At 43.9% G+C, this 12,145-nt stretch overlaps 1 protein-coding gene across 2 annotated transcripts; it reads right to left on the reverse strand.

The window, feature by feature from the left end:
• Window positions 1-329: 329 nt before the first annotated feature.
• On the reverse strand, window positions 330-10,081 carry trim45 (tripartite motif containing 45). 2 transcript variants are annotated; one of them, XR_002872520.1, is made up of 9 exons: window positions 8,770-10,081; window positions 6,864-7,152; window positions 6,635-6,780; window positions 5,045-5,361; window positions 4,145-4,274; window positions 3,041-3,155; window positions 2,833-2,959; window positions 1,109-1,655; window positions 332-709 (listed from the first exon to the last, which is right to left on the reverse strand). XR_002872520.1 is itself a non-coding variant. In XM_023951030.1 (8 exons), the coding sequence occupies exons 1-8, from the start codon at window positions 9,204-9,206 to the stop codon at window positions 1,501-1,503; spliced, it is 1,716 nt and encodes a 571-aa protein (XP_023806798.1). In that variant the 5' UTR covers window positions 9,207-10,081; the 3' UTR covers window positions 330-1,500. The 2 variants fall into 2 exon arrangements, 1 of the variants encoding a protein (XP_023806798.1); XM_023951030.1 differs by having other exon boundaries at window positions 330-1,655.
• Between the last annotated feature and the right edge of the window lie 2,064 nt (window positions 10,082-12,145).

Raw genomic sequence — 12,145 nt, forward strand, 5'->3', positions numbered from 1 at the left:
GTCAAATATCACAATTTCTAAAAAAATTTACAGTAACACAAAATGAAGGAAAATCCCATGATGCTTTGTGTCACATGACACTTTTTTTGTTAAAGTCTTTGTGACCCGGTCTTTTATTCTGAAAGGATTGAGCTCAACAACATTGAGGTTTTCCAGATTCTTTCATTACTACTCACTACATAGTTCACCATTTTCTAGAGCTGTCTAAATCCAAAACCAAGGGCCCCAGAAGTCTCTGCATCAATGGGTAAATATAGACCACAATGCATTGCGTTTGAAGGATTTTTCATGTGAAAGAAATTTATTTTTATTTATTTATAATAACTCATCCAGATTGAAAAACTTTATTTTACATTTTGCTCTTCTAAAATACAAACATATAAAATAAGATACCACAGTCAAGTAAAAAAATACACAAAAACAATAACAACCAAACAAAGTTCAACAAGTGGGGTACAACAAACATTTAAGTTCTGAGCTGCATGTGTTTGCTTCCATTTCCTCCATTGGAGTTGAACTTTTTCAGTTTTCAACCACAAGTGAACTGTCTCCATAGAACAGATCTCCTCCATGTCTGTCCATTGTTCCAGTCTCAGTGGTTCACTTTTCCTCCTATTCCCTGTTATGGTTTCTTTGCAGGCCTCCTGTTGGTAACGGTCCTGGATCCAGTATCCGTGGATCAGCAGGTATTTTTGTACCCTAGTATGTCCTGCAGAGTTTTGATGAGCTGTCAGGTTTTTCCTTTAGGAACGTTTTATTTAGCATCAAAAAAGTGGTGAACTTGGTGTCCAAATGCTTTTAAAGTCCCACTACGATGATTGTTGGACCCATTTTCTAAGTGTTTCCAGTTGTCTTTAATTATGATGTCATTTTTTTGGCAAAATGTATGTGTTGTTTTTTTTAAGACATAGTTTCTGCAGAGCAGCAGGAGTTCATTAAAAATTCACCTGAGTTGTGGAGACTTATGGCGCAGAGTAAGCCTGCCCCCATTTCCCATAATCCCTTTGTTTACACTCTCTCCTGCTACCTTACAGCCCCTCACAACCCTAAGCTAACATTGGCGGTGGTGATTAATTTCAGGGCTGTCCAGTTTTAGCCTCAAACTTACTGTGGGAGCTAGCATAACCTGCTTTCTGGAATACCCCCCAGGAGCCTCTGAGGGTGAGGAGGGTCAGCTGATGAAGATGAAGGCATTCTCCTCTGCCTTCCTTTTGCTCCTGCTGCTCTCTTTCCCCCACAGGTCCATCGTCAGGACTCCCAGCGAACCTTCAAAACTCATCAATGGAGACTTTAAGTTTGGGACCTCCTGTCATTCGCCAACAGCATCAACCAAAAACCCTTTTCCCAGCATGCACCAGAGGACATGTAAACACAGAAGGTTCCTGCCACCACTGCAGAAAGACATGCTAGCATGTTTGAGGGACACGGAGAGTCCTCAGCTCCTCTGTTTGACCCTTCCAGGATAAGCCCCGCCCACCCACAGTGTGGTAACCTTTCCCATCACAGCTCCGCGGTTTGGAGGTGACCGCCGGGAGAAACTGCATCCAGCACGGACTGGGGCAAACACTCAGACTTCTCCACGGTGCTGCCACAGCAAGACCAGTGGGGCTTCCCGGGGTGCCCCTTATGGCTGTGGCCGCAGCCCTTGAACCCCCCTGCAAGAACACAGGAAAGGAACGGCGCATTGTGAAAAAGTGCTGCAACACAAATGTTTCACCACAAAAAGTCTCAAAACAGCATGTGTGTGTCGTTTCTGTTGATATTAATATGAGACGCTGTGATGCTGCAGCAGACGACATGGAGGAAGAAGGACATTCTAGAGCCTTTTTATAAAATCCAGCATATGATGGATCCTGTTCTATTGACAACTGTGTTCACCAACTACAAATATTTTCCACAGTTACTTCACGCTCAGTGCAAAGCAATGAAGATATTTAGACAAATGTCATTTGTAAGACACACAAGCATGGAACATGTTTACATGATGTTCAGTGTTCCCTCAACGTGTCACGGTTTATCTTTGCGGTCTCACAGATCGTTTCTAGCATCGTTCTGCATAAGGTTCTCTGTGTTCTGCATCCTGATTGGCTGTGGTCGTTATCAATCAAACTCTGTACTGTGTGTCCCGTTCAGATTGATAAATTACATAAATCTTCTACCACAAGCAGATCTTTGCTTTCATTCTATAAATCTGAACGGATTTTCTAGAAAGGTTTGGTCTTTGAGAGTTTAGTAAAGGTTTTTACAGCCTGAAGACCATAAGACTTTTCTACGGTGGCCCAGAAGGGTCACAACACAAAAAAGTTAACTCCCAACACAACAGAATATCTCACAACACAACACTTAGTGTTAACTTATTTTGTTGTGTTTTGAGTTACAGTGTTCTGAGTTAATGTTTTTAGTGTTGTGACGAATTGTACTGTGTTATTTTGTGCTCTGACCCTTCTGGGCCACTGTAGACTTGCCCCCATGCGGTAAACGCGTCTGCTGCCCCCACTGACGGTTTGAGCTGTTTCTGTGTCACATGTGATGCGTCTATCTGCCAGATTTCTCTGAAAAATCTGCTGTTGATGCGTCTGCTGAGCTTCATGGTCCTAAAGGGAAGAAAATAGTGGAAACGTTCCACAAGAACGTCACAAACACCCCCTCATCCTGGAGGTCTTACAAGAGCTGTGAAGGGAGATTAAGGACAAAAAGTGGATTTATTGGAAAGTTTTGAGAGGAAGTCTGGCAAAAACAGCCGGATCCCTCCCATGATGCATTTCTGCCCTGCTGCTGTGAGGAGCAGTGAGAGCTGCAGCTATCAGGCTCCGTTGTGTTGTCTGCTCTCACCCGGCATGGAGCCTGGACATCCACAGCGAGCCTCTTTGGCGCCCCCGCTGGAGCAGAAGGAGCAGCAGTGAAACGTCCCGCTGTGCTGCCGGAACCTCCTCCTCACGTCCAGAACGAACGGAGAACCCTGTGAGAACCCAGCGTGTAGCACCAGAGGTTCATGGGTGGAACGGCTGTTTTGACCTCACGTGAACCCAGCTTCCTTTACCTTGACATGCTGGGCTTTGACACAAACCCACACAGAGTAAGCCCCCGCCTTCTCAGGCCGGAACGAAACTTGGTACGTTCCATCTTTGTTGTCTGTCACAGTCGCTGCCATGGAGCTGAATTAGAACAGAAATATTTATGTTCATTGATTCATTATCGTCACCAACTATAAACTAAATCCAGGCGACAGAACAAGATCTGGAGCAGAAGCAGAACGGTCTGTACTTGTCTGGTATGACGGTAAATAATCCAGTCCAACGTGGACTCTGCTTTTACATTTTAGTAGATTTCAACATCTCCATGGCAACCAGTCTCACCAATCAGGAGCGAGCTTATTGAAAGCAGCCTCTAAAAAATCTGTCAAACATTTCAAACGTTGGACGTGAGCATTTGAGGCATTTGATTGGTCAGTTGAATAACTTCCACTACAGAAAAAACATATGAAAAATTAGGATTATTATGAACCTGTTAAAAAAATCTATCAGAGCAAGAATGGTTATTCTGACCCACATGTGTCAAACTCAAGGCCCGGGGGCCAAATGTGGCCCGCCATGTCACTTTATGAGGCCCGCGAGAGCAGAAAAGTTTACATTTCTTAAAATAAAAATTTTCTTTAGTTGATTACATTTATGTTTAGCTGCTGTAATTATTCGATGTTTGCAGGTCTTATGTCTTTATGCAGACAAAATGTTACACTATAATTCATGTTCTTCCTAGCTCGGTTTTATGTTTTTTTTCTTTATTCACTTGGACAGTGACTTTGATCCTTCATTAATGGAGTTATGTGGGTTTTAATAAGCGGACAAAATGTAAAAGGATTTATGCTAAAGTAACAAGCAAACATATGTTTTCTATAAAACTGTAATTGTCACTTTAAAAAGTTTTAATAAATAAATAATGAGTTATTTAACATCAAGGAGTACTGTAGTTACATTTATATTTCATTACATTTAGTTACATGTATAAGTTATATCTGGCCTTTTGAGGACAGACACTATGCTGATGTGGCCCTCAGTGAAAAGTGTTTTTAGGGTCAGAAAAACCCTCAGTGCCTTGCTTCAGGGCACATTGGCAGCTTCTTTTGATCTTGCTGCCTGTCACTCACCAGCCTTTCTTCTCCTTGTGGACTATGCTGATGACGACATGCTCTCCACCTCGAGCCATCCGCTCTCCGGCTGAGTCTCGGCACACCAGGGTGAAGCTGCCTTGCTCGCCCTCCCTGGCCTGCCACAGACCTGCAACCAGGGGGGGGGGGGCTTAGAGGTCATACAGTAGACGGGGCCATTTTAACCCTCAGTCCCACAGCAGGTGACGTAGTCTTCCACACAACTCAAGAGCTTCACCCAAATATTCCATCTTTAGTTTGTCGGATGTTTTTGTTTGGAGGCACTGACAAACAGATTCAGTGGTTTTTAAAAAGGCCACGCCCCAATATGATATAAAACCTAAGTCGGTTTACTGTAGTAAAGTCAACCTGTTTCACACAAAATGAAAAGAAACTGACATGTTTGAGTAACAAAATCTTTCCTCTGAACAGGCTCAGCTCTCAACACTTGTTTTCCAAACGTGCTTCAACACGGAAGTGAAAGTTTGCATGAAACGCAGAGTTACAACCCCCAGGTCTATCAATCAGATGCAATAATAAAAGCCTCTGGTGCCTGATGGCCCCCACCTCAACGTTTGATTGACAGACTCTCCCAAGAATGGGTGAGGACTTTAAACAAGCTTGTTGTAGTTTGAAAAATATTTAAAAGTTAAAAAATAGACCAAAAGATGATGAGAAAGTAAGAAATTATTTTCTTTTGCTGCAAAGACACACTGTGTCAACAAACAATGAACTTCCTGTTTGAAAATATATGACAGTATTTGATGTCATTTAATCCTTTATAGACACTTCTAAAGTTACTCATTGAAGAAAAGAAGCTTCATTTTTTCTGTAAAGCATTAAAACAGTCGAATGTGAAAAACCAAACCATTCAAACATTTTTCTCTGTCAGTTTTTCACCTGTTCCTTCAACCGTGCAGCTGCTGACATCCACCGTCTTAGCGCTGACCACACCCACCACCGGGTAGCCCTCCACCTCCCCAGCCGGTTCCCGGGGCAGAAAACAGATGCTGCTGCCGTCGTCGGGGGCGACAGCTGCAGGCAGGCCGTTGTGACTCCTGTCTGCCAGGCTGCTGAGTCTCCTGAGCGTCACTCCTTTGGCGCTGAGGATCTCTGCGTCCGACCCGCAGCCTAGGAGCCGCTCCGAGAACTCCACGGCGCCGCGGACATCCGCCAGTGCCTGCTGCAGCTGCGCCCTCTGCAGGTGGAGGTGGTTCCTGAAGACGAGTGAAAGACGACAGTGAGACGCCTGTTTTCTGTTTGAACAACCTTCTTTATGTCACACAGAGTAATGTACACATCTATATGGAGATCATCATGTTTTTCTCTTCTCTAGATTGTTCTTCAAAACCTCCACAGTCCCAGAAGGTTTTCTTTTACCTTTTATACACAAGTTAGTAATCTATTCCATTAGTTTCCTGTGCAAAAAGACAAAAAACTTTCCTAAATTTACAAATACAAGAAATTATGTAAATCATCCAGCTTCCTCTGGTTGTGCTTTGTCTTTACATGTTTGCAGACAAAACCGTTAGCCTGTGTTAGTAAATATTCTTCCTGTGCTCACTATTTTGTGCAAGAATTTAAAGAAATTTGCGTTTTAGAACTATTGGGGCTCAGTGCGTTCTTTTATTTCAGTTTTGGAAAAACACACTCCTGCAGGTTTCTGTTCATTCCCTCACTGCTGTTTAACTTTAGAGCAGAGCATCATCTTCCTCTTTCTCTTTTCCCATCAGGGGTCGCCACAGCGAAACAACCTCTCATTCGAGGACGAGTCGCACGGTTAACTTGGCAATGTTTTACGCCGGATGCCCTTCCTGATGCAACCCTCTCAATTTATCCGGGCTTGGGACCGGCACAGAAGCAGAGAAGGGAACAGGGAGCAGCCGGATTTGAACCCTGGTTTCACGGACGGAAAGCGCTGCAAACCACCACGAGCTAAACCGGCTGCTAGAGCAGAGCATCATACCACAGGACATCAAAAATGGAGATGTGCTTCTATTAACAGAAAGACACAAATATTTTTAACGCCAATTTAAAGTTTATTAACCTGTTACGACTGTTCTGGCCTCATATTAATGTGTCGTTCTAGAAAAAATATACCCTACTTTTGAAAACAATACTCCCTCATGCAGCTTTTTAAATGTAATTCTGTTTTATTTAAAAGATGTGGCAAGCAGCTTGTTTCTGTATCTGTGTGTCCCCATCATGACACAAAATAATGAAATCATAGAGGCAACTCTAAGTTTATTTGGACCTTCAGCTCATTTGTGATAATAGAATAAATAATCCAGTAAATGTTCTACTTTCCAACCGTCAGTCATTTAAGTGCTTTGTCCTTAAACTTTGGTTGCTATGCAACAGCAGGCCACTGATGACGGTAATTGCTTCATAAAAAAGTCCTAACATTTTTCAAACATTTGGCAAAAAGAAGCTGAAAGAAGAAACAAAAACTCAGACCAGAATCTGAAGGTCATGGTGGGCCGGTCGTACCTGCGCTGGACACGGATCTCCTCCAGGTGGCGCAGCAGGGACAAGCAGTGGGCTTCCACAGCACTAGCGTAGCCACATGCAAATGCTCTAATCTCATTGGCTGTTGCCTCCACACGGGCCTGTACGGCCTCCTGACAGTTTTCCACCTGCAGCAGAATTCACCTTCAGGAGACTGAAAGGCCAAAGACTCTGAAAAGCTTGTTGAGGACATTAGATCTTTGGTCCAAACCTTCTGCAGCGACTCTTCCAGGCCCTCCAGGCGGGGCCTCAGGATTCTGCTGACCAGCTCTCGGATGCGGTCGCCATGACGATCGATGACATCGCGTGTGGGGCAACAGCGGTGGTCCCGGTGCAGTGTGGCGGCACACTCCACGCAGACCGGCAGGTCGCAGGGCTGACAGAAGAGGCCCAGTTCCTGTCCCGCGTGGAGGCTGCAGAGAACGGGGCGGCACAGACGACCACGAGTCCTCAGCTCCTCCAGGCCAACGAGACAGTGAGACGCCGTTCGCTTCTGACGCCTGCAGACAAAGGAGAGGGCAGACGGACGCTGCTGTGACCCACCTTAGAGAAACGCCCCCTTAGGTTAGGTAGAAAAATACATTAACTCCAGGAGATTCTACAAATATTTAAATAACAAAATCATTAGAGTTTAAAGCAGAATTATTTGCATTTGAAAATATAAAACAGTTTAGTTTTCTACCTAACATCTAATATTAAAGGCAAGAATAATGAAAATAGGTATTACAATAACCTCAAGGGTCTAAACTGCAGGAACAAGTCACAACGTTAAACAGACTGTCCTGCATGATGATGATGATGATGATGATGATGATGATGATGCACCACAAAAATAATTCAATATTGGCCAAGGGGGGGCAACATGGGGGCAGGAGGGTCATACAGTCATTCAGTTTGAACTTTTTCTTCAAACCTCGGCTGCCGCCGGGTGACCTATGGCAAAAATACGACTACTGACGCCCAATTAGAACTACCACCGCGCGACCCCTGGCCAATTTTGCTGAAAATCTTGCATTAAGGTTGAACTGGACTGAGTGACCCCTCCCCCCTGGTGTTCCAAACAGTAAGTACCTGCTGGTCTCAAAAAGGCAAAATCCATAGACGTCTATAGAGAAATAAACAGCTGTTACTCTGTCATTCTATTGGTCAGAATCATAATTCTTGTTCCGATACTTTTTTAACGTATTCTTGATAATACTAAATTTTATTCATGATATATTTTCTGTTGTGAGCAATTTGAGCTATAAACTGACCAATCAGATGCCTCATGTCCAAAATTTAAAAAATATTTACCTAATTGACATAAAGACAACAGGAAATGCAGTAAAACAGCTGCACTTTATGAGATCATAAATAAACAAAAGATTATTTGTTTATGAATGTTTTAAGGTTCTTTGGAGAATTTCTACTGTTGGTTAGAAATTAGGAAAATGTTTCATATGACCTGAAAATGATATTTACAATAACAGGTTTTAAAAAAAAAATCAAATCTCTGATTTGTTTCACAAAGACACACACCAAGAAATGAACTTATTGCTAAAAATGATGCAGGAGTCCAGTTCTAAAAAATGACAAAAGAGCAAAGACAACAGAATGTTATTTCTAGTTATTAATATTTCCAGGCTGTGTTTGTTTTGTTCTGCAGCATCTTCATATTTGTATAATTTTGACAGAATATTTTTCATGGAGAGCAACAGTTAAGTTTTAAAGGTTTAATAGTTCTAAAAGTTTAGCTTCAGTGTGTTCAGTAAATGTTTGGGATGTGGTTCCTCTGTGTGTATTTCTGTGTAAAATGGTCAAATTAAAATAGGGAAAAGAAAAGGGTGTCCTCAAATTGTGTGTGTGCGGGGGGGAGGGGGGATACCCCCCCGGGGAGTTAGTCAGTGTAGATCCGCCACTGGCGTAGGAACAGCAGAGAGGGGAAGGGAGGGGGAGTCAGAGCCCAGACACATGAATGAGGGGGGGGGGACTCAGGTGATGGTGGTGGGGGGCGGTAAGTTTTTGTTCAGTCTTCTGAACGACAAAGTTTTGGCGGTAAACAAATGAAGAACAAATTCTATATAAAAGGATTTATGACGTCACCATGAAGAGGCTCGGTTCTGGTTCTGCAGACTCACCTGTGGGCCTCCGAGCAGAACTCGCACAGGCCGACGCTGCACGCCTCGCAGCGGCTCACCGAGCTCCCTTCGCCGCAGAGGTCGCAGCCCAGCGGGCCGCCGGACACCAGAGCTTCCAGGAAGACCTCGTCCAGCGCCAGGTGGTCGGGGCTCAGCCCGCCCGGTCCGGACGGAGGGAGGTCCACCTCGGAGTCGCAGTCCGGACACAGCACCGTCACACGGTCCGCGGTGGTGTCCGGGCGGGTCACCGAGAAGGGCTCGAGGCCGGCGATGCAGTCGGAGCAGAAGGAGTGCAGACAGGGGAGGATCCGGGGGTCCCGGAACAGACGCCGACACGCGGGGCAGACCGCTCTGGGGTTCGGCGGGGCGCCTCTCTGCTCCGGTCCGGGACCCGGAGCTGGTTCCGCCTGGGGTCGGTTCTGCTCAGACTCCAGCATTAGTCCTGCTGTTTGTCTTCTTTTTGTGAGAAAGATCTTCAGAACCAAACTCGCATGGACTTTGTTCTGGTGGAACTATTTAACTCGAGTTAAGGATAAAAAGTCCCAAATCTCTCATTTCCACAGCAGTGATTACACGTTCCAGTCCGGGTTGCGTTCACGTGACGTGGGTCATTTGACACCTCGCATTCCAATGGGAGGCCCTCACCCCCAGCGGGCCCCTGGCGGGCTGTTCGGGCCTGTAGAAATACTTTAGACTGCCATCAGTCTGGATGCGCCATCTACCGGCAGGACTGAACAATGAGCTCAGCTGAAGTTGTCAAAGAATGAGAAAGTTATGCCACTTTAAATGTGCAAATTCTGTCTCTCCCCCCCCCCTAATAAACAGCAAAGTTGTAGAATTTTTGTGACCCAAAACAAGGATGAGAGGGTTTAAATTGTCATAACTTTCTTATTCTTTGTCCGAATCAAGAAAGGGAGGTATCATTACAAAGCTAGTGAAAAGGACTACAATAAACAATCTTAAGTAAAATTGTATTTATTTCCATGTGATCAAATAAACATGCCTTATGACTAGAATCGAGACAGTATTCAAAGCTAAACAGATGTTTTGGGAAAAACAAATAAATAAAAATACAACGTTCAAAAAGCACAGGACTTTTCCATCATGGCGGGCGCAGGCGAACATTCACAAGGTGGATGGCGAAATAACTAAAGGTATCTGCTGCAATTGGTTTAGTGAACCGAAGTTTTTGTCCAGAAAACTTCAGTATTTATACTGCACGGTTTAAAAAAATGAGAAGCAGGTCAAAGACAAATATATCGACTATATTTTTACCAGATTAGCTCGACTTTAGGCAACCGTCGAAGACAGACCCGTCGCTGTAGCCGCGCGCGCAGGTCAAATCGCTTTTGTGGAAGAAAATTTCCTCTAGAAGCGCTGAGCATCTCTCTAGTCTGTCCTGTGACTGGGAGGTCGTGAGTTCAAATCCATACCAAAGATTCTAAAAAATTGGACCAAATGTCTCCCTGCTCGACACTCAGCATCCACCAACTGGTTCCTAAGTATGGCTGTGTCTGCAGCTCACTGCTCCCCCAGGGGAGGGGTCAAATGCTGAGAGAACATTTCACAAGGTATGTGACAGATAATGGGACTTTTTAATAAAAAAAAGCAAATTTTTCTTCACTCGCTGAGCGACTCAGTAAAAGCATGAAGATCTGACATCGAATGTCTGAGGCGTTTGATTGACAGATTTTGGGTAGCCAATGGCAGCAAACTTCATCCATGCCATCCGTGAAGGCCTTTTTTCTTCTTGTTTTGTGATTCTTTTAAAACGTAAAATAACAACAAAGTACAATACAAATGAATCAGGAGTGAAAAACTATAAAAATAATAATTAAGGTTAACAAATATAAAATTATCGTTTGCACATTCAAATGTTCGAATGCTTCTCTCTCAACGGCTTGGAGAATTCTCTCGCGCTGCGTTGTTGACTGGATCAAGTGGAACAGTCTGTGTTTCCATTAGACAAATGTACACAACTTAAATGAAATTCTAATAAAAAAGAACATTATCTTAGCATCACATTATTATTGTGATTATCGAGTATTGATTTAACTTTTAAACATTTTTTTTATACAAAAAAACGTTTCCCTGACCCGACTGACTCATACAGAACCACTAAATCCAGATCACATGAGATTGCTAATCTTCAATACAGTAAACACAAATTTGGTTCAAATCCCTTACTTATATTGTGCAACATTGGTAATATTGAGACCAAAAGATGAATTTTTTAGTACTTTTAGCCATCTATCCAACCGACCATCCATCCGTTTTCAAAACCCGCTGAATCTCTTTCAGGGTCATGGGGTTGCTGGAGCCTATCCTAGCGACCAGTGGGCACATGGGAACACCAACATAGCACTCTTAGCTCTTCTAAAAGCTAATTGAATCCATTTTTTACGAGCTTATGTTGACATAAGCATTTCGAAACCAATAACGACTCCCAAAAGTCTCCTTAAAACTCAACTGCTTTCCCTCTGGCAACCGTACTCTGTCCTCCAGCTGTCCTCTTTCTTCCTCATACAGTTCACAGAGACTCAAAATGTGCTCCACGGATTCTTCCCATTTCCCACAATCACACAGACCAGTGGGATCTTTCCCTGTTAAATGTAATGGATTATTTTAAGCCGTGTGTCCCATCCTCAATTGTGATATTATGATTGGATCTCTGGTGTTTGGTCTAAGATTCCGGCCTTTCCCTACCTTGTCTTGAATACTGAATAGAATTACCACGTTCTCTCCAGCGTGGTTCCAACCACTTCTGTTTGATGACCTTTATCAGCACCCAGTCGGACCCGTGTTAGTCTCAGTGGAGACACCTTCTGGTCTCTTTGCCACCTGTTTGGAGAAAGCTGATACAAGACAATGGAGAGCATTGTGATAATCACGGTGAGACATTGTATTATTTGAGCTTCCTAAGCAAAGTAACCGTGATTGAGGCCCTGGAAAAGTCTTGACTGCAACTCATGTGGGGTTAAACCCACTTTCTGAATGACAGAGCCTCTGATGGACATAAGAGCAAGTGGTGGAACATCAACCCAATGCTCTACCACCCAATGAATTTGGTCTGTGCCCAGATTTTGCCCAATTTAGTTTTGACTGTTTGATTCATTCTCTTCACCTTTCCTTGTGACTGTGGATGATATACCCTACATTACACTTACATTCCAGACGAATGTTTCAGTCCTAGCTTGGCCTCAACCTCCTGCAGGTCCCAGTTTTGGAACAAGTTCCATTGTTTGACTTGACTTTGATGGGAAAACCATGGCGTGGGATGTAGTGATTAACCAGACATTTGATCACTGTTTTACTATTTTCCCTCTCGGTGGGCCACGCCTCTGGCCACCCGGTACATGCATCCACACACATGAAC

Source organism: Oryzias latipes, chromosome 21, assembly GCF_002234675.1.
Source record: "Oryzias latipes chromosome 21, ASM223467v1".
In the NCBI taxonomy this organism is placed as follows: domain Eukaryota; kingdom Metazoa; phylum Chordata; class Actinopteri; order Beloniformes; family Adrianichthyidae; genus Oryzias; species Oryzias latipes.